This window comes from Strix uralensis, chromosome Z (assembly GCF_047716275.1).
Source record: "Strix uralensis isolate ZFMK-TIS-50842 chromosome Z, bStrUra1, whole genome shotgun sequence".
Lineage (NCBI taxonomy): Eukaryota > Metazoa > Chordata > Aves > Strigiformes > Strigidae > Strix > Strix uralensis.
The window spans coordinates 83,100,087-83,125,779 of record NC_134012.1 but is presented as its reverse complement, the minus strand read 5'-3'; the positions used below and the strand labels follow the sequence as shown (position 1 = coordinate 83,125,779).

Sequence of the window (25,693 nt, the reverse complement as noted above, 5' to 3'; positions counted from 1 at the left end):
GCAATAGTTTACAAGTACTTTCTGAGTCCCTGAGAGCAAACAAAACATAGCAGAATTAATTCAATTTTGCTTTGATTCAGGTATCTTTAGCAAGCACTCCATATGATAAAATGTATTATCCATTAGTGCTTCCCAAGGCATCTCTGCTTTTATTTCACATTAAATATGATTTAAATACAACCAAAAATTATTTATGATTTTCCTACACATCCCAATGGTGGAAATCCTAGCATATCATTTCCATATACTAAATGGTTTTTCTTTCATTTTGGTTTCCTTTTATTGTTGTTGGTTTTCACCAAATAGATCAGCTTAATAATTTATTGGGAAAGCCAGAATATACTTTCCAAATAAGGGGTTGTATTTACCTATAGAACAACAATAAATAATTGCCCTCAAAAATGTTTTGTCCCAAAGTAGAACAGTCCTTCACTTGCCTGTTCTCTTGTACAATACTTTTTAACAGGAACTGGGGACAATTAAAGAATTATTCCCTTGTGTAATATAAAAGCCATGGAATGCTAGGGAAAGGAACATAAATTTAGGGATTACAAAGATGTTCAGTAGATTATGGTCAGTAATACTGAGAAAAATATTAGGTTTTCTGGAGTAGAGCAGAATTACATCCTTCTGTGTAGCACTATTGCATTTTCCAGATTTAAAATAAACAAGCAAATCAAAACATAAAATGCCTGTAAGCATCATGCTTAGGGGCTTGCTGAAGTTATGCAGTTTGAGCAGGTTTATTGTCCCATAAAGGCACATTTGCATCACACAGATTTGTGTGTCATTTATAGTTTTCCATTAGAATAAAAGGCTGCAAAAGCTCAAACTTTCATTGCTATCTATATAATATAATTCTAATTTTACAAGGTGGACTTGATTCTGTGATCCTGTAGGAGACTGGAACATGTAGTCTAGTAGTATTTTGTTGGTTCTGGGAAGTTTTTCATTACCCTTTTTTGAGGAATGGCTCATCTTTGATGCCATGAAATATGTAGAACATGATGATCAGTGTTTTCAAAGACAGTGCTAAGGAAGGGTCCCGCAGAACAATTATATCCCATAAGATAACCACATGCCCCCCTTCCTTCCTGATTTACAAGCTATGCAACACAGTGCTGATTTCCAGACACAGATGTTCTTCCCATTCACTTCCTGAGAAGGAAATGCTCAAAATGTTTACTTGCTGTGATCATGGACAATGTTTCCTTTCAAATAGGAAATGATACAACTCAATGTCAGCCTCTAATCTTTTTTAGGAAAATGACAACACCAACATGGGTCTCTAGAATTATGGAAGACTGGCAGATACTTTTCACACTGGTAGCAGTCAATAGTTGATTTAATCCTTGGTACCAATAAAATTCTGAAAGCTGCAGATAAGGAGCCCATGGATCCACAGCGGCAGGCTCCCTGGCATACAGTAGTCTCTGGCTACATTTGTGCATGGTGCTAGAATACTTAAGGCACTCCTCCAGCTCCAAAAGACCAAACATAATGAAAGTCTCTTGTTTATCACCAGTTAATGGCAGTCTTTTTAAATGACTAGCAGCATCCTGTTCAGATTGTGCTGAATGTCACTTTAGATGCATGCCACAGAATAGTTGGCTTGGAGGGAACAGGTTAAAAATTTCATCTTTAGCTGGGGTTTAGTTGGTGCCACATGACTGCTCTGAGCAGTAATACAACCTGTGCCCCAGCCTGTTGTGTAAACACTGTGCAGGATTAATAGGCTGCTGCCCATGAGAACATGCAGCCTCTGGATGCTGTCAGCTGCAGGTGGAAGAGGGCATGCCTCTGAGACAGAATTAAAATATCTTAAAAGGGAGTAACTTATCATAACTTTGAATTTACATCAGTGCTTCCAGATTTGACTGTATTTTCAAAAGGGTACAGAAATCAAGTGGGATAGATTTTGCTACTGCATACCATTATAATTATAGTCCCATAGTCGTCTGTAACTAGCTTTTCATAATGATTGTGATACTGATATTTAGTATCAAATATTTATCCAACTCTAACCCTTCTACTACAAGCAAACAAACATTGTACAGAATCTGAGAGGCAATGAAAGTACCTGAAAAACTACCTATAAAGCAATTGCAAAGTACATACTAAGCCACTTCTAAAATAATATGATGGTATAAATATCCCAGAGGCTTTATTGATCTTCAGTACCTAAATGCTAGAGTGCTTTTAATAATAGATGAGTGAGACATAAATGCCATGTAATACTGCATTATCCTAAATAACACCTATAAATTGCCATGTGTAACATAAAATTGAAATATGCTAATGGAACATTGTGTGGATTCTTCCCAGTAAAAGCTGTCAGGAACTTGCCAAAACATTAAAACTGACAGAGATGAATGAGAGAAATTAATTAATATTTAAGAATATTGCTCATCTCTTTATTTCACACTTGTTTTGCAGCAGGTTCCCTCAGGCATTTCTGGTTGAGTTCCAATCCCATGTGTTGATCTTTCACACAAAGACTTGTCCTGATGAGGTCATCTAGAGTCTTTCCATCATCCTCCCCCATTTGAGAAGCCACCATTTTATTCATGTTGTCTCCTCTGGCACTTGTCAGATGTCTTACTTTGGCTTACCTCCTGGTGGGAGAACAGCCGTGTCCTGGACTGCCCTGCTGTCTTCATCGAGATAAGGGTACTTGGGTCTTCCTCTCATCCTGAGGGCTGAAATTTGCCATTTCAGTTCTGTTTCTAGGCTAGGTTTAGGGTAAATAAACGATTTATTATATTTATCGATTTATTATAGTATCATATACTATTTATATGTACGTATCATATATGTATTTATATGTAATAAACGATTTATTATAGTATCATATTGTATTAGGATGGAATGAAGAGAGTTGTGAGTGAACCATGGCCTCGTATGCTATGAGGAAAACTGTTTTGAGAAGTTGTGGCTGGTGGTTAGGGCATTGGTCTGCCTTGGCCTAGAGGAGAGCAGAGCTGCAACACAGATTACTGCAAGTCAGGAAGAGCAAGCCTGCTTTTGGCTTTGTTCCTGTTTTTAATAAAAACAATTTAGAAACTTCAAAATGTTTCATGAGATTGAGTGTCTTCCAGCCAGTCTTGCTCAAATGCTTATAGGTGTTTCATACTGATGGAAACACATGGAATTCAATTTTTTTCTGGCTGTATCTACCCCACTGCAGGAGACACAGATGTTTTCTTTAAGGGTAGTTGATTTTTAACATGAACTGTGTGTTTCAGGTTGGAATTGTTCAGTATGGACAGACTGTAGTCCATGAATTTTTCCTGAATACATACTCGACAACAGAAGATGTGATGGCTGCGGCCACAAGAATACGCCAGCGGGGTGGCACACAAACTATGACAGCCCTGGGAATAGATACAGCAAGGTATGCTCACAAAATATTGGCCTGCATGTGGTAGAAACAAACATAAACAGATATGGTGATGATTCTGATTTTGTAAATTAAAAATATGATGTGGCTGACATCTGACTTCATTTTAGCTGAGCAAACAAGATTTAGGAGGAGGGTGGATAAACAGACTCTGTCCAGTATCTAGAGCAGTTATATATGGCACTCTGGAAAGGCAGCTGTCACTTGAATTGAGGAAATAGGGAAAGACAAGCGACATGGAGCAAAATTGTAGTCCTAAGCAAAGAGCTGGCAATCTTTGACGTCCACACAGAGCAGGTAGGAACTGTGTGTGCAGAGGGATGAAGAAAATTAAGTTTTTCAGAGGAAACAGGAAAAAATAGAACTTTTTAATGTTAATTTGTCTTCATTCTGAAGTTATTACAGGGTTTGAGCCCACTCTTGTCAGAAAGACTAGAAATTTTATATCCAAAGTCTTTGAAGCTTCTGGATCATTGGGAGATGTTGTAGCAATAGCATTATTTAGAAATGCTTCCTTTATGAGAAAAATGAAATCTGAGTTTTGTAGAACAGACAGTAAATGCAAAATCTCTTAGACACTTCCAAACCATGCAGTGTTGTCCTGATATCTTTTTTCTTTTCTACTTTATTTTTTTCCAGCATGACAGCATGACTTTATTCCATAAAAGATTGTATTTGCCCTTTCCAAACAACCATTTAGTGAAATATGCAACATCTTTCTGGTCAACTATTTGATTATCTGACCAAAGTTTTGTTGATATAATGTCTTTAATCCAATGAAATTCTCACATGCTCATCAGTAATGTTTTCCTTAGATACAAGTAGAAGCTTGAGGGAGTCCTAACAAGTTCATGAAAGCAGAGCCAGTCGAGAATTGCCAAATACTCAGAAACCACATGTGGTTCAGAAAGTCCCTGTGCACCACAAACTGCTGCAGGCTTGTATATACAGAAACTATCAGCAAAAGCTTCCTCTGTTCTTGAAATCTTCCTGTCCAGCCACTTTTGGCCATCGTCAGTGGTAGATCTTAGCTTTCACTCATGTGGCCAGTCTTAGAGTTCTGTGGTGTTTCTATAGAAAGAGGAAGCCCTGCTTCCTTCCTTCTCCAGAGCCCTAATCTAGCCTTGCCTTTTCTGGTCCCCTCCAGAGTCTGGGTGACCAGCTGCCCAAAACCTCAGTGCCCATTTGCCCATCTGTAAGTGTAGAATTCAACTGGTCACCCCCACCTGCCTCTACTCAGCTGCAACCTACTTCTGCCACATCCCCAACACCTGGTTTACTGTAGATGTGCAGAGGTGTGCTGGTAGCTGCTTTGTCAGATACTTCGACCCTTTGAAGTGCTGCTAGAGGGTGCAAATAGGAGGTCTTTTTGTATGTGGGTTTCAAGATGGGAGATTGTTGGTTGGGTCATTTTTAAGCTGCCAAAAGATGCTTTAAGGTGCCAGAAGTTTATTTGGGGAGGGGAGGAATTTTTCACTGTCCAGCATTGTATTTTCTGCTGTTGCTCTCAAATGAGTGAATAATGAATGAATGCTTGTAAAACTCTTTGGTTGCAAACTGTCATGTAAGTTCCAGTTGTTGTTGTTGTTTGTATTTCTTCATGGTTAATATTAATCTCCTTTTCCTGCTTCTTAGTTGTTATAATGTCTTTTCACTTATGGTTGACTATGCAAATATGACGTATGTGCTAAATGCTGACATGGTCTTTCTCCAAACGCTTTATGCTCCCTTTAGGAAAGAGGCTTTTACTGAGGCTCATGGCGCACGAAGAGGAGTACAAAAAGTAATGGTTATTGTGACTGATGGGGAATCCCATGACAACTACAGATTAAAAGAAGTGATTGATAACTGTGAAGATGAAAACATTCAGAGATTTGCTATTGCTGTAAGTGAAATTTAGTGGGAAAATTCAGAATCTTAAAAGCATGTTTAATCTTCCAAATGTAATTTCTGTTTATAAAGTTCATTTCACAGAATCTGTATGGAAATATAATCATTTCAGAGAGGGAAAAAAAAGAAGCTGAAAACAGCATTAAAAATTTGCTTTCTGATTTTATAGGACATAAGAAAAAGCAATCTATCTGTCTTCCTGGTGATGATAGGTATGTGTGCATGTGAAGAAAAAGGAGAAAGAGTTTGAGGGGCAATGTAAAATCAAATCCTTTTGTTAAGAGCAGTATTGAACACAGTAGATTAGTTCAAAACTTCTGAGAAAATTCTGTAGACATGTTACCTACTTAAAAAAAAAAAAAAGCAAATGTAAACCAGCAACAAAATCCAGGTTTATTATGACTGTTCTGTGTGCTGGCATTCTAAATTTGTCATTTTCATGTTGATCAAACAGTAGCTGAGAGCATCAGCGTTATGGAGGTTAACCCATATCAAGAAATACAGAAATATTAATGATAGATTTGGTGTAAAGTCTCCACTGTATTTGTGTATTCTATACTCAAATAACCTGTTTTCTGTCATTAATTTTGAAGATACACTGGATTGTTACTTCTCTGTTCCTATCTTTCTTTGTTTTGGTACAATGAGGTGGCAACTTCAGTACAATACAACTTCAAGAAAGATGTATCTTTAATTTAAAGAAAGACATAAAACAAAAGTTGAATCCAGCAGCACACAAATTTTCAGTAGTTTTCTTCATAAAGATAGAGATCATTAAAGAAAAATTCATCCTTGAAGCTGCAATAATTTTTAGCAGTAAAATCCCTATCTAGACGCAGATTTGAATTTCTCCAGTGTCCAGGAATGCTAGAACATGGGCATTCGTTTTTTATTTCCCTCTCAAAGCAAGTTAGGTGTATAGAGCACTTCTTTCTATGTAGAATACTTGTTGGTCTGGGAATTGGAGAAGTGAGTTGTTTTGTTCTGCAGCATCCTGTTTTTACAGCAGTGCTGTTAAAACTGCAGAGCAAATCTAACGTCTTGTACTGTGATGAAGCTGCTAACACTGAATGCAGGTGTTGTTTTTATATGTATTTATAAGGCAAATCTGCACAAAAAAATATTTATCCTATGCCTAATTAACTTCTCATTAATTCCTTATATAAATGTGCTATGAGGAGAACAATGCGTATGCTGGTTTGAGTGGTGTGTTGTTTTTTTCCTAATTAAGGCCTACTTCAACAAATCATAGAATCATAGAATAAATCATTAGAATTTTGTAAAGAAGGGAAAAAAGGACAGTTGAGCATAGCAGACATTATGCCATACAGTTTCTTTGTTTGCTATTGTATTTTCAGTAAAACAACTGAGCCCTCATACAGTTCTGTTCTTATTGGAAAAGAATGGTTTCAAATCAGTTTGAGGGAGGTTTTAACAGAACAAATAAAGGTTAGATGTGATTTCCCAGTATTCTCTAACAATGTGCCTCAAAGATATCTTCTAAATCAGGTTATAAAATGTATCCTTGACTACTTTTTTTTTTAAATTCTCTTTAGATCCTTGGCAGTTACAGCAGAGGAAATTTAAGTACTGAGAAATTTGTAGAGGAAATAAAATCAATTGCCAGTAAGCCTACTGAAAAGCATTTCTTCAATGTCTCAGATGAATTAGCTCTTGTAACTATTGTTGAAGCACTTGGAGAGAGAATATTTGCCCTGGAAGGTATGACATTATTTAAAATTTTACTTCATGCTCTATCCCAGCCAAAACAAGGACACTGCATTACAACTGAAGCAAATACAAGACCACCTGTGTTTATTTTCCTTTGCAATGTATTGTGCTGCATAAAATGTATTATGCAGGGAATTTTTTCATGCTGACCATAAACATATTTTACAATAGACATCACAAGCATAGATAACGATGTGAAATATATTCAGGTGCATTAGAGGCTATGGTGACAATAGCGTAAAAGGGTAAGTAACCATTACTGTTTTAGCTGGGGTAAACACAAAGTTGCCTTCTGTTAGGTAAAAAAGCATTGCCAGACCATATCCTCATCATTTGTTCATCTGCCTATACCTTTATGTTCTCTTTTTGGTTAGTTATTAAGTACAGCATATTACTTTGCTATACAAGTTAACATGTACTTGGTGTACAGAGTTGGCAAGACATAGTTTTGGAAATGTTCACAATACTTAGATTTTAGCACAGAAAAGTAATTCTCTCATAATGTCTGCTTACATTCTCCATCCAAATTAGGCCACTGTCCAAATCCCTGTTTGTTTCAAGCACGCTACTGGTAACAGAAGACTGAGTTTATTAGTTATAAATTATACTGGCCAACTCTGAAGGAATTTGTGTCATATAAAGAAAACATCCATCTATTTGGACTTATTTTTTTCAACATCTCAAATTTCCAAATAGCTGGAATAGTGTAGTTTGCAGCTGGAACAAAAGATGATGTTGAGTTGAATGTCAAGAAACAGTACAAATATGAGAGAGTATTCTAAAGTTTTTTAAATTGGACCTATATTTCTCAGACATATTTAGGTATCTTTTTTAGTGTATCATTTAGCTTGATCAAATAATACTATTTTCAGCTGATTATTACTAAATATTTTTCCCATTTATCTTTTTACTCTCTGGAAGATTTTGTTTTGCAACAAATTAATTTGAGGGGAATTTAAACTCTCTAAAGCCCAAAATTTAGCCTACTTAAGCTCACTGAGTACTTCAAAGTTCACTGAATAGGGGGCTCTTTTGTTAAATTCCTCTTTACTTGGAAGCATACACTTTCAGTGGAAAAATAGTTGTTCAAACAGAAATTAAAAACTTAGTCTTCAATTTGTGCTTTGTTCTTTAAGAAAGGTGAGAAAAATCATTGTCTTTCATTAGTAGAATAAAATCTGTTAGTTACAGATATTAAATGGATATAGAATAAAAAGTTAATCAACTGCTAGTCATGACAACAGATGAAGGATGTAAGACCTAACATGACTGAGTTCCTGGACATCTGTGAACTCAAACTCGAGGTTTCATGCCATAGCTTAGCCCTTTGAACAACCAGATGCCACTGGAAGAGACAGTTTCACTTTGTCATACTCCCCTTTGTCCCTTTTAGCAATCAGTAGACATTAAGTAGTGCCTGTCTGTCACATGAAACCTCAGCCTTCAAATAGTGGAGTAAATTGTGCTGACTTGGACTCGCTGTTGGTGAGGAATGCTTTATATCATGAACTCAAACCCTTCCATTGACTTTAGTAGTTCATTCGTGTAATCATAAGAAAAAATTGCAAAGTGTTTGAACATTAAACAAATTCTGTAGCTTGATAAAATATCTAAACAATGTAGTTATGTTGATGGTAGTGAAATTAACTGTTTGATGAAATTGTACAAATGTTATCTGTTTATCTGATAGTCAGCTCTTGAGATAACTACTCCTCGTCATCATGTACTTCAGTATTTTGGTACTTTAAGCATATTGTACCTCTTTAAGTATCAACAAGTTCTGCAGTACTCCTTGAATTCAGCTTTAATTTTCTGCAAAAGATGCAGTAACAAATATGACTTCTTGGTTATTACTACTTTTTATTTAACATTAACCTATTATAAACAGAATATTTGTGCCTTGATCTATTTGCCTTATTTTCATTTCATATAGACGTGGCTGTATTACAAAAAATATATATTTGAAACAAAAAAAATGTGGTAAATTATTTTCATCCACACTGTAAGAGACAAGCTAGGTAATTTCACCACTCCCAAAAAGCTTCTTGATTTCCAGATTTTCAGTAGGAACTCAGACATGTGCTAAGATTTCTACATAAGACACCTGTGACATGAGACAAGAACTGTCAACTCCTCCACCTGTAGAAGTTACAGAAATGGCATAATCTGTCTGCAAGACAATCAGAACAGAAACTGAAAATGGGATCTTAGCTTTTTGTCAAAGCATAGCAAAGTTGAATTGCTCCCAATGGGTTGGAACTAGAAGATGCTGACTGAACCAGTTTCTGTTGATTCTTCAGGCATGGTTTCCTGTCCCTTCCCAAAGCATTTCAGGATCTATTCAAGATTTGTGACTGTGTCCATGGATGCATTTTTGTGGTGGGGGAGAAAAGCAGATTAATTCTGTCCCACCCAAATTTCCAGTGACAATCCAATTTATTGGAAGTGTGCAATGTGGAAAAGATTAATTAACCCCATACGTTGTAGCTTAGTGTCTGTGCATAACGTGGAGGTGACAGAAACCTTGATTCTTGAAATTCTGTATCTGAATCTGTTTAAATTTTCAATCTAAATAGCCTCTTACTAGTATAGTAGCACATTTGGGTTTCTTTCTCAGATTTCTTGTTTTCTTTTTGGTTTTGGCCTTTAAAAAATGCAAAGGAAAACTGAGAGGGAAATGAAAAATCAAATCCAACAAAAACCCATTCTTGACAGCCAGTGGATTTTTACACATAATCTTTTTTATATGCCTCTGTGTCTCATGGCATGGACTTCGGGTTTGAACAGCAATTTTATGTTTTATCCAACCCGTAGACAGGCACAAATGTTTTTTCACAAAATATCCTTTGTAGGACGCTTGGTAGTTTGAAACTCAATGGAAAGTTAGACTGAGGGCCATTATCTAAGCAACATTCAGAACTGCACACACCAACAGTATCGACATTGTCCTCTGCCTCAGACTCTGAGATTCCTGTCTTTCTCAGCTCATTAAGGAGCATCCTTTACTGCATGAAAATATTGTTTATTAGCAAACGTGGAACTTAAGAATTTTATGCTTAAGAAGGACTTTTTCAGACTTAGCAAAGCAACTACATCTTGTGAAATGTGATGGCCTATGTTTGTGTGTCAAACATTTTGTGTCTGAGATCATGTCTCCTTCCTATGACCGGCTATAAATCCCAACAATTAGCAAAGACATCATGTCCCAGGGAGCAACCTCTGTGGGTTAGTTGCTGAGTGTCAAAAGTTCAGTATTATTTAATAGTCCAGATGCCTGAAATTCATGCAGCCATTGTTCGCTACGTCTCAGTTTCGTTCACACAGCTGGAGGTTCGCCTCAGCACTCATGTGGTAACAAATCCTGGACAAGCATCAGAGCAGATTTCATAGTTCCCCCCTATTGCCCATTACAGTATCTTGCTCTCAAAGAGAAATCAATATGCAGAATATAGTTACCTTACTTGGCCGCTTACAGTGGCAAGATAGTCCTTGAGTATTGCTTTTAAGTAGAGGAAGAGGCAGACCTTTCTCTTCCCTGATGATATTTCAAGTGTATGTGGGAGCAAAGCAGCCCATCAGAGTTTAATAACTAGCATATAACTTACGTGACAAGATACTGAAACTAGTACTAAATCACCTGATACCTTTTTTATTCAAAGACACTTAAGAGAACCAGGAAGATTTTCATCTAACTTTCTGGGCAGGATTATAGTTCCCAAGCCTTTCCCCGAGGCTTATGAATCTTGGACAGCTGGGATTTTCCTGTGTTGTTTTTTGCAAAGATTCATACAAACATCAAGTGTTTTTCATTTAAAGTTCCTCCAGCTGCCTAAAAATTTTTAGTTGCTTGAATATATGGCCAGGGTTACATGGCTGGTGTTTTATTGTTCGCTTAGCTGAAGTGGAAAATGGCTTAACCATGTTAATCAAACATTCCAAACATATTTACCATCAGCCTGAGGTCAAATATAGTCAGTTTTAGCCCAGAAATATTTGTTGGACAAGTTCTGAGACATAATCTTAAAATGAAAACTCTCATACTTAATAGTAGCATTTAACACAGACCTTAATTTCTGTAATTATTATAAAAATCTATGGCAAATGATATTAACTGAATATTCTAGTTAATTATGCTATTCTTTAGTATCATATGGCATTTTCATTACACTATTCAGATATTTTTTCAGATTGAAACTACTTTATTTTTGAAACTTTTTTCTCTTTAATAGCAACAACAGACCAGCAGGCAGCCTCATTTGAAATGGAAATGTCTCAAGCTGGTTTCAGTGCTCATTATTCTCAGGTAAACAAACTATTTGAAGACAGAACTTCTTTTACAAAGTAGATTTTCATTGGTGATTGCATGAATTTGGAATGAGTGTTTCAGAATTCTTTGTACAGTCCTGTTTGCTGTTGGAAGTTTTGGAGTTTCCCATAATCCAGTTATTTTTTTGTAAAATGTATGTAAAGAATGATTATAAACAATGAATCTTAAGAAAGTACCTTCTTTACATGAACTCTAAATTTAATGCCCCCATAGTGCTATCAGGAGAATAGTCTATAATATGTTAAGAAAGACAGAGAAGGACATTTTACCAGGGCCTATAGCAACAGGACAAGGAGCAACAGTTTTAAACTGAAAGAGGGTAGATTTAGATTGGATATAAGGAAGAAATTTTTTATGATGAGGGTGGTGAGACACTGGCACAGGTTGCCCAGAGAAGCTGTGGCTGATCCCTCCCTGGCAGTGTTCAAGGCCAGGTTGGACGGGGCTTTGAGCAACCTGGTCTAGTGGAAGGTGTCCCTGCCCATGGCAGGGGGGGTGGAACTAGATGATATTTAAGGTCTCTTCCAACCCAAACTGTTCTATGATTCTATGAACTCTAAAACTGTTCTCTCTAAATATTAATGTATAAATTCATACTGCATTGTATTGGTGAAATTGAGACAGAAAATATATAAAAAGGATATTTCTGCTATGGATATGATCTGCATTATTAGTAACACAACATATTCTTAGTTCTGTTAACACATTGAATACCTCAGCACTCAGGGGGTAAGTATTTATTAAACTGGGATGCAGAAATTCCTAGAAATTTGTACTAGCAGAAAATCACTCCCTATGTATTTTATTTATTCTTGAAAAATTAAAAAATCCATTGTAATGATCAGCTCGGTGTACACAAATGAAATTAAAATTTAACATGAGATAAAAAGAACTGGGAAGAGTTAATCTTTAAAGATACAAAAAAGTAGTAACAGTGGAAAAGAGCACAATAGGAGAGTAATTGAACTGAACAAACTCCAAGCAATGCAAGACAAACATACATAGGAGAAACTTCAACATGGCTTTTTATACAGCTCAGCATATCACCAGTAAAAAAGAGAATAAAAGATCTTCAGTATGATTTAACATAAATACTTTACTGCAGAACTACTCTCCGTTCATTTTTACTCATTGCACTACATTATACATGATACTTCAGATGGTGTATCGTACCTTAGAAGCAAGTATTATCTTGACAGGGAACACAAGGATTATGTATAAGATAATCTATTTGGTAGAGAGTGTTCTTAAGTTCACAAACAACTGACCTGCTATCATTAGAACCTCACTTCAGAAGTGGGTCTTCAGCCCTTGGTGCATTGACAGACTCAGGGTCTCTGGTGTCTGTCTTTAGGCAAGAAAGGTCAGCAAACCATTTCTCACTGACAAAAGGCCCTTGCACAACATACAAGATCCACAGATTCAGCAGAGAAATTTAAGTGTTGTATTCTCTGATTAGCTTTGCTAAATCCCTTTTGTCTTTCTATTTGGCCTGAAATGGTGGGCTGAAGTTGTAGGAGCTGTGTTTCATTCTGCTGCTTTTCCTGAATGGACCTTTGTTGTTTTTTTTTTTTTTTTTAAGTTGGGTGCATTTTTAACAAGAAGTGGGAGACACACTGTGATTGTAGGGGCCATACTATAATAGGAAAAGCAGGGCTAAGTATGTAAGTATACAGTAAGCATTACCCAGATGTGAGGCATCATGATCAATGAACATCTAAAGCTTGTTCACATAGGAAACAGGCTTTTTGTTTTTCTTTGCATAAGGATTGGATCATGCTTGGAGCAGTTGGAGCATATGACTGGAATGGCACAGTGCTCATGGTGAAGGACAGTGGTACCTCAGTGCCAAGTAATGACACTTTTCATGACAGCCTTTCCGAAAAAAATGAACCTCTTGCAGCCTATCTAGGTAAGAGAAATAACCCGTCTTATAACACTTTTTGACAAATGCTAGAATGCTCAAATCTCATTCACAAAGAGTATCTTACAGAATATTATCTTACATTCTAGGAGCCTGGAAAAATTTATAATGTATGAACATGTCCACTGTATGATTTTCTTGGTCTTTAAAAAAAAAAAATTACTACTTCTACAATCAGAAAACTAGTCCAAAAGTACTTACAGGCCTAAGTATATCAAGACTTTCCCTAATAAAGGTGTCTAACCTGTTCAGAGAAGATTTCACAGATTCCTCTAGTATTCTTATCAGGTTTTCCTATGCCTTGATAATTAATCAGTTTTATACAATATTCAGTCTAAATCTTTGCTTAAAATTAAGCTGATTTCTGTCAGTCAATGGACAAGAACAGTTTACCACTACCTTTTTTAGAATAATCTTTGCATATTGGTAGGCTATTGTTTTCCTCTCAGCCTTTTCTACCAAAAAGCATCAGTGACTTTGCTCTCTCCTCTAGGTCTTTCTACACCTCATGGTTCTGTTTGTTCTGTTATCTCATTTAAGACACATTTTCACTGATGAAGAGTCAACACTGGAATAATTTCTTTTATTTTGCCTAAGTGCACTGTTTATCTTCTTTGCAGAATGGCATTAGCCATTTTTTTTTTTATTCTCAAATTTTGTAAAGTCATTTTAAACGTAGATTCTGTCCTCCATAATACTTGCAACCCTGCCACAGTTTTGATTCATCTGTAAATTTTTATAGCTCTTCCTTCACCCAAGTTATTAAATTGTTGTTAATATTAAACAGAGCTAGATTCAAAATGCCCACAGAATCACATTTGGAAGACTCCATAAGTTTGACAGTGAGCCAGTGACAATTGTTCTTTGAGTGTAGCTTTTCAATCAGCTATGCATGAGTTATTTCATCAGTACCATCATATTCTTACACTGTGTGAGAATGGCGAAGTGAACATGACTCACCAGCCTGTGAATAGGTTTAATAACACAGTGGTGCTCATGACTCTGAGACTGCAGGCAAATACACATACAGCCTTTTTAATTAACTCTGCTGTTATTCTGTAGCATAAGTAGGGCTAAACACCTAGTTGCAGAATAAGCCTTAAAAAGGCTCTGAATCACATCAAGTATTTCTGATACATTCTGTCTGTACTGCATCTTGACTTTTCTGGTTCCTAGGATATACTGTGAATTCAGCATTGACACCTGGAAGTGTACTGTACATAGCAGGACAGCCACGATACAATCACACTGGCCAAGTTATCATTTATAAAATGGAAGGAAAAGAAGTACAAGTGCTTCAGAGGTTAAATGGAGAACAAGTAAGTATGCATTCGTGATTAACGTACGAGAGGAATATGGCATGAGGAATAGAAATAATGATTTCAAATGAGAACTCTGCATCAGAAGAGCAAACAAAACTGGAAGTTGTAAGCAAGATCAGAAGGAAAGGTTAGGTAAATGCTCTGATATAGTCAGTAATGGAAAGTGGACTCTACAGTAGTCAGGGACCCTTGGAAATTTTCTCTTTGAGGGTTAAACCTTCACCAGTGTCAAAGTGGTTGTAGTCGTCTGTGTAGTTGCCATTATCTGTGTCTGCTGAGTGGAAGGGGTATGTCACTGGAAGGAAATGGGTGCAACAAGCAGGTTTCTGTGTGAGAGCATCATCTGGAATAGCATGAAGTATTGAATAGCTGCTTGTTATATTGAGTAGCAGCTCACTGAGAGCTGTTCCTGCAGGAAAAAAAAAACCAAAACAAAACAAAAAACCCCATGTAATCACATAATTAAAGATGGTGTTATAATATTAGGTACGTAAGGGTTGAAAGACCTGTCTGCTCGGGTCTCCCCAGGCTGCAGTACAAGCTTCTTTCAGGAGAATTCTGGTTACCTCATTTTCACCTATAGCTGATGTCTGCAACTCAACTAATCAATCAATTCTTTTAAAGTCAATGAAGGAAAGTAGGCATTTTTAAGGTTTGAGGGATAGGACCTACTTGAAGCATCTTCTGTGAGATGAGATGCATCTTGCACTAGAAGAGACTGCTTGTCATGTTGAGTGTAAAAGAAATGCAGGGTGTCTAGTTTAGCTGTGAAGTATCAAATAAATCACACACCTTTGTACCTAGTCTATGAATGTATCTAGCTCTTTGTGTAGATCTTGTTCCTCTGCGTTTAGTGGCAACTTGAAATTTTGGAGACTGCCTGCACTGTGTTGTCTCAGAGCTTTTGTCCACCATTGAACCTTTACCCCTGGCAAGCCTAAGACCATTGATTTTGCTCTTTCTATGTATTATTGTCAAGACTGAAAAGAAAACTAACTTCCCCAAGACACTGCTATTCAAATGTTGTCTTAAGAGGTCCTAATCCCTTTAGCAGGTAGAAGGCACCATTTGTAACTTTGCAAACTCAGAAGAGTCAAAAATTGAACGGACCATTCTTAAATTAGAAAAAAAATTACAACAAACCCCAAAACAGAAGACAAGCTTCAAAGGCAAACAGATCAAAAAGATCTAGGTAGCAAAGAAAATTTCTGCCTAATGGTCAACATTTGGCATTGTTGTAAGCAATTGTAAAATGGATCTCTGAATAGGATATGTTGCATGATGTTGCTGACTCTGTCTCTGATTTATACCTTATATTTTCCTGCAGATTGGGTCATACTTTGGGGGTGTGATTACCACAGTTGACATCAATAGGGACTCACTTACAGACCTTCTTCTTGTTGGAGCTCCTATGTATATGGGAACTGAGAAAGAGGAGCAAGGGAAAGTATATGTTTATGGTCTGAACAAGGTAAGGATGACGTTTATTGATCAGAAACAAAACATGCTCCTTACTGTCTTCATATCCTTATTTTAAAGAAATATGGTAATTTGAGCTGAGAAAAATGAACTGTTGAGAGTATAACAGATTATTTTTGAAAACTTTATTCTCAAAATCTTTTTTTCTCACCTTTTTTTTTCTAACAGAGTGTGTTATATAGATAAGGAGTATATCCTGTAAGCTGCAATATGGCATACATGCAAATTTATAGAATTAATTTTCTATCACATTTTCTTTTTGCTTTCACAAATTAGGGAACAGTAGGGCTCATCCAGCTTTTAAACATGTCACAACTAGTTTGAGGAATATAGCAGCTACACCTCTCCTTGCAATGTCTATGCATACTTTTTCTTCTTTTTTTCTTCTTTTAGTCCAGTACCATTGTGTATCATTATAACAAATGATTACCAAAATATGGTAATTATGGTAATTTGGTAATCATTACCAAAATATGGCCTAGCAATGATGGTCTCCTAAAATACTATTGCAAGAAAAGGACCTGAAGAGCCTGGATCTGTTTGACAAGGAACTCTTCCAGTTTCTACATGCATGTTGCTAACAACAAATTGCTGGTGGATAGGGTTGGCAAGAAAACAAGAATTCTATGTTCTCCAGTAATGTTAGGGTTTGAAATTTGTTTTTCCTGTGCTTACTTTTTTCCATCTCCACATAAAGGAGATACAGCAACTGCTGGCTGCTACTAATCTCTAGCATGAAACTCATGGGACCAATCTCTTGGAAAGTTTGGTTACATACCATGCTGCATGTGTGGTTTTGTACACCGGACCAGAAGAATATATATGTTAGACCACGGAGTATGTGTCTATTGAGGACAGGATTCAGTCCATATAAGAGAAATGCTGTCTTTTGTTCTGGAATAACAGTATTGTCTTCTGTGTTTCATCAAAAACTTGATTTACTTTTCAGATTAAGAGAATGCCTTTACAAGAACTCTACGCTATCTTAAGAATCAAGTGTTTACTTACAATAACATCCAAATATTGTTATGATACTATGTTTTCCTGTGAACCTCTAACTTCAAGAAATATGCAGAAGCATCTAGATGCAGAAAGAGAGGGAGCAAGAACGTCTTTCCCACTCGCTGCTCAGAAAGAACATTTGAATCACAGTTACAGAACCACAGTTTCTACAGTGCACTCAGTCACTAGGAATATGATGTAATTGTTTCATTTAATTAATCAGTTTGTCTTCTGGACAGGAACTCTTAAAAGCCTGCATTGCTAAAATGTTGATGGAAATCCACAAATTCTAAATCTGTTCTTTCACAGACAAAGTTTGAATATCAGATGAGTCTTGAACCTGTAAAGCAAACATGCTGTTCGCCATTAAAACAGGACACCTGCAAAGTCCTTAAGAATGAGCCTTGCGGTGCACGCTTTGGGACTGCGATTGCTGCCGTGAAGGATCTCAACCTTGATGGATATAATGATATTGTAATAGGTTCTCCCTTAGAGGATGATCATCGGGGAGCTGTTTATATTTATCACGGCCATGGCAACACAATCAGTAAAAAATATTCACAGGTATGAAGTCAAACTTTACAGATTGACAGCTGCTGTGAGTGTATGTAGCACAAGTCCTGTTTTCACATGTCTTCCCAACATAGTATCAAACCGTGGCTTGACCTGTCATTACAGGTTGTTTTTTAAAATGCTCTGTACTTTTAAACTCATTTTGATTTAACTGAATTTGACTCTAGTATTGTTAGAAAGTATATTTGCGTGTTTTTATTAGAAGCCTTCTAAAATGTTCTCTACAGCAAAAAAAGTAGATATTTTGCAATTCTGAAAATCTATAGTGTGTTCATCACCATGGTAACCATTTTAGGAGTATTGTAATGAAATTTAATATATTTAAAGTCTAAAAGCCATCTAACTGCCAACAAATGTGTCTTGAATGTTCTTATAAAATCCTTCAACACGGACTGCATAAACCTCTTAATGCTTTTAACAGCGTATTGCATCAGGTGGAGATGGGGAAAAAGTGAAATTTTTTGGCCAGTCTGTGCATGGGGAAATGGATTTGAACGACGACGGGCTGATTGATGTCACCATTGGAGGCCTTGGTGGGGCTGCCCTCTTCTGGTATGGATACCCGCAGCAGCTGTCAGGCCAGAAAATAACCATTTGTCTTGGGCTACTGATGTAACTTGCATGCACTACTGTTTGGACTGTTGTGAGGATACTGGTTTCATCTCATGCTTTGACACTGGCTGTGAATCTTCATATTTTCATGTCTCTCTGGAGGAACAAGATTAAAACTTAATAGATAGCAGTAATAAATATAGGAATGTTTTAGAAGCCTTGTTCGCCTAGTATGAAGGCCTTGTCCTCCTACACTATATTCAAAATAGAAACCACTTGTGGCATTAAGATCAAAATAGATACCAAAATAGATTCCGCTTGCGGCACTAAGAAACAGAGAAAAACCCTAAGGGTTCTCTTTTTCACACTCTATTGCATATTATCTTATTAACAATGTCAAGGACAAGTTCAAATGTAAAGGAGTCTCTAAGAAAACACATTTGGCTTCCTGATAAGAAAACTCTAGTTTGCATCCCCACAGAAAATCTTTGAAAAATTTGACTAAACTTTCTGGTTTACAGTGAATTAATTTTCTTTACAAAAAACCATGATTCAGATGCATAATGAGGAATATATTTTTAAGGGAGACAAATCAGTAAAGAAATAAATAAGGTAACGTAATCCCTCATTTCTAAAGCACAACTAAAACTATTTCTCTCTCTCTGGTAAGGCAACTGCTAAGCCAGCTCCTTGCTTTCCCTCTCCTGCTGTTCCACCTAACTCACCTGCTAGGTGATCAGGTTTGTCAGGTCTTGCTACCATCCTCCTCCCTCAGGTAAACTGCTCCTCACCTTCATCTGGTAGTTTGTCTTCCCCAAAGCTCAGTGTATGAACACAATGAGATGCCCCTTCGCTGCATTGTTTAGATCACAGATCTGAAGAAAGGTATTTTGCCAGCTAAATGTTCTGCTAGTTTGGTACACTGACATACTCCATCTTGAGGCCAGAAGGGAACAGAGCCAGAGCAAAGGGAGAAGCAGGAATGAGTTACAGGGACAAGGGTGAAGGGGAGTTCAAGCAAATTGGTAGTGAATCTCAGCCTGTTAACTACCCACAGCCTAAAAGATGGTATGCTGCCCTCTAGCTTGTGTATAATGATATGTTCATCTGTGGATACCCTCGAGGATGGATCTGGGACTTCTGTCTCTTTTAAAATGGGACTGGCTCTATAGAGCTGCTTAAATGCTTTTGAAAATAATTTCATTTCATTCAGTACCTGTTCTGAAACAAGGACAGCACTGTGGAGAGATCTTGTGACCATTTTCTCTGTCATTTGTTGTTTACTGGTACTATGTATAGAGTGTATAAATTACTTGTCTAGACCATCACATACGTGTATTTTAATGTTGAATGTTGCATATTTTCTAAGTTCATTCTTAAGTTAAAAAAAGTTGCTGCAATTATTTTCAAGGCACTTCTCTCTTTGTGTTTTTGTTAAGGTCTCGTGATGTGGCTGAAGTAAATGTTTCCATGCAATTCACACCCAAAAGCATCAATATCCAACAACAAAATTGTCAGATAAATAAAAGAAAAACAATATGCATAAATGCTACTATTTGTTTTAAGACCAGACTAAAGTCGAAGGAAGATACATTTGAATCCAGTAAGTAGATAAGCACTAAGCTATGGAATCTTTACACTGTAAAACTGCTATGCTTGCATTCATTTATTTCTCCAAAAATGGAATGCAACTCTTCTAAATTCACTATTCAGAGTGCATTTAAGATACCCTGGGAAAAAAGAATGTGTAGAGACAAATTGGTTCATAATATTGATCTCAACTTCCTTTGCAGGTCTGCAGTATTGGATTACTCTTGACTCACAAAGACAAATACCTCGAAGCTTGTTCACAGAAAGCCATGAGAGGAAAATGCAAAAAAATATAACTGTCAAAGCATCAGAATGTATTAAACATAACTTCTACATGTTGGCAAGTAAATCATTTAAAGTGTTTTTCTCATATTAACATTATAATAACCCAAATGTATTCCATTAATTGTAAATTAAATAACAAAATCTGCATCCAGAATTAATCTTAAGAAGTGTACATAAAATTTGCTTGCTACTTAGAATTTATATATTTGTCTATGTATATAGATATAAACTATTTACTTTTATGTACAGTCTGTTTATCTTTGTCTCTTTGTTTGTGTCTGTCTTAAGAGCATAACACACAGTAGAACCAAACAGCTATTATGGTTATTAGTTTAGGGGCATTGAAAACTCAGCAGGGGCATGTGAGCTGGAAGTGTAGTTTGCATATTGGTGCAATTCCTCCTACTAAAATGTAGTAAAAACCCTCAGAAATTAGGTTTGGGATAGAGAATACTTATTCACTGCAAACCAGAAATGCAGTTAACAACTGTTGAGTATGAAATTGTCCAGATTTTAACTAATGTGCAGAGTGAATGGAGATGTATATTATAAGCTACTCACATTTAAATTGCTTAGTGACTTCAGAGTTGTTTCATAATTCAAAACTAATCATAAATGCTTGAATTTGCTTGAATATGCAATACATCTCCTAACAGCAGGCCTCAGTTTGACTTCACACTAAGTGACACTGCTGTTTGTCTTACTGTTCCTTTAAGAACAACTAAAAGAGAAAAGCGTATGAGTTGACTGTTCTGAGACAGTCTTAAATGAAATTGTGTTGGATATGTTCAGGCTACATGACATTTTTATGATGAGATGAGATACACAAAAACATTAGTAGATATTTATAAGGACTGGCTTGCACGCTAAATGCTTTATCATCAATTGCAAGCATTGAAATGCTTCTCTAGCAAGGATGGTGACAGTGTGACTGAAAAATATTTTACTTCATTATTGTTTGGATTTTTTTAACCTCCTCAGATATTAAAGTGAATGTCCATAAGAGCAATTTTGTCTTCTTTATGTTCTAGGATAAGCCTGACTTTCAGGACTCTGTAAAGGTTTTGCTGGAGTTCAATTTTTCTGATCCAGAGAGTGGACCTGTTCTTGACAGTAACCTGCCAAATGCAGTATCTGAATATGTAAGTCAGCCAGATTCTGAATTAATAACCAATGTATTTAAGGTGAAATTCATAGCCCACACAAGAGCTGAAAGTATTGTCCACAAATTGGCTAAAGAGGCAGGTTCGCTGAGCCTGTCCAGAAGGTGTTTCCTCTAAATGAGTCTTTGGGAGTGAAAAGCTTGATTCAGTGTGCTTGGGAACCAGGCTGGGGTTTTAAAGCTGTCCCGAGTTAAATGAAGATAGAAGAGAGTACAAGCAATTTTATTGTAATTTTTTATGTAGATAGAGCAGAGGAATGTTAGTTGTTTACTGTGATGGTGCTTGGCATCATTCATACTTCTACTATTGCCTCTTTTTCTAATCTAGATGAATCACTTAGAAGGGAATGAGTAAAAAGCTTATGTTTCACCTGTGCATTTTACAGGATATTGGCATGTTTAACTTACTAATATTAGGGAAGACTTCTCTGATTGTCAAACAGAAGACCTTATATAAAATTAGATAATGATTTAAAATGCAAATATTTAATTTTAATAATAAATGTAATAAAATTGAGAATAAAAATACTATTGTTGCAGATTCCTTTCACAAAAGATTGTGGAGCCAAAAATAAATGCATTTCAGATCTTGTTCTGAATGTAAAAGCAAGCATAGCTGGAGACAGGTAACTACACTGGGTTTATTGTATCACTTGATATCTGTGCAAAATTTATATGTAAATTGTAAATTCTGTAGTCTAATAAGATAATGATGTGGCATAATTTCCAAATCAGAAAAAATATAGTCTGGACACTGAAAGAAGTTCCTCTTTGTGTTAAAAACAGATTCAAAAGTTAAGGTGTCCAACATTCTTACCTTATTTTACAGCTCTTCTCCATTTGTTGTAAAGTCACGCAATGATAAGTTCACCATCCAGCTCTCTGTGAAGAACAAAAAAGACAGTGCTTATAATACCAGAGTTTTGGTTCAGTATTCTCCAAATATTATTTTTGCTGGCATTGAGGTAGGAATTTTTCATATTATCACATTTGTCATAATCTATATTGCTAGAGATCTGAGAAAGCCTTTTTATTAAGCCTGAATTTCACTGCTCTGGCATCATTTCAGTTGATTGGAAGAGATTCCCTGGGAGTTCTGTACTCACTTACCCCTCTAAAACAGTATATTTACTTTGACCTGAGTGGACTCTTGCCTAGCCTCCGTTAACTTGAGACGTGAGTTTCACAATGACACTTAGGCAGTAAGTGCCTGCATCTTAGATGAACGTCAGCACCATGAATCGTCTGTACATCTGTAGAGCCAGAAGTGCTTTGTTATTGTCCGTACAGCTCCTGAACCTCTAGAATTCTCCTTTTGCACATGTATAGAGAAAACACTCTCTTGGTAGGGAAGCATAGATCAGTGCCTTACTTATCTCTACCTCAGACAGCATTTCCATTTCAGGTGGGAAACATTAGAAGAAATTTGCTTACTATCGACAGTCCTGATGTTGCACATTAGGAGAAGTCAGGGATCCATATCACTTTGGCTGACCCTGTGACAACAATGTCACTTTTATTGCCACGTTAGGAATACATTTACAAAGTTACATGAAAAACTGTGTACTTACACATATGTTGATCTGCTAGACCCCATGACTAATTTGCATGATGTCCAGTTTTTATATAATTGCTAATGTTACAAGCACTTTCACTGGAAGGGAATAATGACAACTAATTGAAGTAGATGTCCATAGGTGGAAATTGTTTTACAGAAGTTGTGGCTTCCTATTGTTGTCCCAGTTCAATTAAGGCTTTGACTCTTACAATGTTTTGATGATGAAAAACAGCAATGGTATATATGTTCAACAGGCCCTTGATGCTTAGTCAGAATTTAGAGTTTGCACAAGGCCATGATTTCACTTTCTTCTTCCTTTAGGATATACAGAAAGATAGCTGTGAATCTAATCACAACATCACCTGTAAAGTGGGATATCCATTTCTCAAACCTGCAGAAGAGGTAAAAAGTCCCCCTGCATGCAAGTTCTCCTTGCTTCATGTTTTTCTAAGGCCAGGGCAGTCCCTATCACCTCTGTATTTCTTTTCTCTTGTGTTCAATCCAAAACCCGTCCATGCACATTTCTCAAGCTATCCTTGTCACGAACTGCACTTGAACCAGATAGGAAAACATCAGATCTTCAGTACCTGGGCAGTCAGCTTTGGTATGTGGGGTAGTAATAGGTGCATATTGCCATCCTTGACACTGTCAGGCAAGTGGCCCATCTGGCCAGAAGGGTCTGTCTCCAGGTGTGTAGGATATTGGTTAGGATGTACAGGTAAGACATTAGATACTGTGGCTTTCCACAGGTTGGAGCCTACGCCTCTAGTTATTTTGTATATAAAATTTACTCAGCTGGTTGAAAAGAGAATAAGCTGGTATGTGGAAACGCTAACCAGGATCTGCCAAACGGGGAGTGAGAGGCCTTTCCAGCAAGCAGTCCACTTGAAATCAAGCTCCAGCTTGAACAGCTCCCGTGATAAATCTGTATCAACTGCTGGAATAGAGAGGGACCTTTAGCTAAACTAAGCCTTTGAAAATATGCATCTAAGCCTCACTTAAATAGTTCTGATATTGAATTGTGAAATACGAAATTGCATGCAAATAAGACCAGCTGTCTTTCCTGGCAGTTTCTTGTCCATTCCTCTGTCATATCAGGTCTTTGTTGCAGATGCATGAGAGGGAGGATCACTAGAGATGTCCTCTTACATTGTCTCCCACATACACGCTCCAGCTTGCGTCTTGGACCTGTAGAAATTAAGTCAGCTTGTTGCTTTCTTGCAGCCAAATAAGCATACAACACAATGCCAGTGCCCACAATGCTCCATTCCCAGCTTTCCTGGATTTTTCTCATTTTCCTTTCATGCTTTGATTGTTAGTTTGGCTGTAGCTATAGATCCCTAAATTTAGAAATTTTATACTCTCCTTTGCATTCAGACATTTCTGATTCACTGAAAAGCATCCCTAACACATTCCTTTTTAAAGCCTCTTCCTGGCTCTTTTATAAATATGAAAAAATATCCAAGACAACATTCTCTGGGTCACTTTGTAATAAGGATTTATACACATTAAAGGAAAAATAAAAGTCTGAGCTGAAAAATCCTTTACAGTAACAAATAGTAAAATTTTTGCTTCTTATAAAATTACCCTGATGTGTCAGGATGTAGAGAGGGACATGTTTGGGAGAGTGTTCCCAAATGTTGTATAGTGTCAAATTGTGATAGATTTGCCCTAGTTATAATGAGTAGGGGATTTTGTGGGAACTAGTAGTCATTTATTTAAATTGTAAATATTTCTGTTTGGTATACTAGGTGTTTTAGTATATATTAAGTGTGATTCCAGCAGCCTTCTATAAACAGCTCATCCACATTGTAATTGCCAGGCTTTTGAAGCTTTGTTTGTTTTCTCTCATTAGAGAAAAAATGGTTTTGATAAATTGATTGCAAGACCAGTTGGTTTCTATTAAGAATTATTTTGCTATGTATTGTAATAAGTTTTACTGAGGCTTCTCAGTTCTGAAAATTTGAGGCTTCTGTTTAATAAGTGATAATTATTAGATTTCTGTCTTGGTTGGGACAAATTCAAAGAAGTGGTTTCATTCATAGAAAAGTGTTAAAATGTAAATAAGGATTCGATAGATAAAAATAGTAAAAATTTGCTCATTTTTCATCAGGTCAAACCTTATTAGTGTGCTTTTATTTCTTTTTTTTTCCCTTTTAAAATGTGTAATGTATTTCTCTAAACAGATTTCCTTCAAAATATCATTCCAATTCAATGCATCATATCTCCTGGAAAATGCTACTGTTCATGTATATGCAACAAGGTTAGTTGCAATCATTACTTGTTTACCTTCTGATTTTTTTTTTTTCTTAGAAAGCTTTATATCTTTGTGTTCCATAGTAAAACAAGGATGTCTTTTCTGACTCAGAAGTGGTTAAACAATCTGTAGAGCTGTCAGCTTTACAGATATACTCAGTCCAGCAGTGGACTAAATAAATAGCTTTTTCTCTCTAAAACCTGAAAGTCGCAAATGAGTCATAATTTCCAGTAGTTTTACCTTCCAAAAAGGTTTCTTCTCTTACAAAATTACTGCATACTTTAGCATGAACCACAGTTTATGCTAAACAAAAAGGTCTGGCCTTCAAAGAGCAAGAGCATTGCAGATGTTGTCTGTGATAAAGGAATGCACTTGCTCTCAGTGTTTGCTGTCCCTGCAAAATCCAGGGATGGTATGAGAGTAGTGGCCCCTACTTGGTCCATTTTCGTTCAGTCCACTGCGGTCTGTAATTTTAAAAAAGATGCATTTCTGAGCTGGGACTGGTGCAGGACTCAACTTTTTAGTTACCGAAAATAGTCTTTTGAATTTATTTTTAGGAGATAGTAATTAACTGGAAATGAGTAGTGTGTTTTCATAGCCAGAGCTGTAAGTATTTCAGTTTCTTAAGATTCCTTCCCACT

At 36.5% G+C, this 25,693-nt stretch overlaps 1 protein-coding gene across 3 annotated transcripts in view; it reads left to right on the top strand.

The window, feature by feature from the left end:
* The window catches only part of ITGA1 (integrin subunit alpha 1), a 75,198-nt gene that overhangs the window by 36,176 nt on the left and 13,329 nt on the right, over nt 1–25,693 (top strand). For all 3 annotated transcript variants that reach the window (XM_074855813.1, XM_074855812.1, XM_074855811.1), the window contains 16 exons: nt 3,246–3,394; nt 5,135–5,285; nt 6,847–7,012; nt 11,251–11,324; nt 13,116–13,260; nt 14,449–14,591; nt 15,922–16,065; nt 17,385–17,639; nt 18,070–18,200; nt 19,640–19,803; nt 19,994–20,130; nt 21,107–21,217; nt 21,778–21,863; nt 22,067–22,202; nt 23,117–23,197; nt 24,982–25,058. In XM_074855813.1, the coding sequence (XP_074711914.1) occupies nt 3,246–3,394; nt 5,135–5,285; nt 6,847–7,012; nt 11,251–11,324; nt 13,116–13,260; nt 14,449–14,591; nt 15,922–16,065; nt 17,385–17,639; nt 18,070–18,200; nt 19,640–19,803; nt 19,994–20,130; nt 21,107–21,217; nt 21,778–21,863; nt 22,067–22,202; nt 23,117–23,197; nt 24,982–25,058 (2,150 nt within the window). The remainder of the gene's footprint in view (nt 1–3,245; nt 3,395–5,134; nt 5,286–6,846; nt 7,013–11,250; nt 11,325–13,115; nt 13,261–14,448; nt 14,592–15,921; nt 16,066–17,384; nt 17,640–18,069; nt 18,201–19,639; nt 19,804–19,993; nt 20,131–21,106; nt 21,218–21,777; nt 21,864–22,066; nt 22,203–23,116; nt 23,198–24,981; nt 25,059–25,693) is intronic.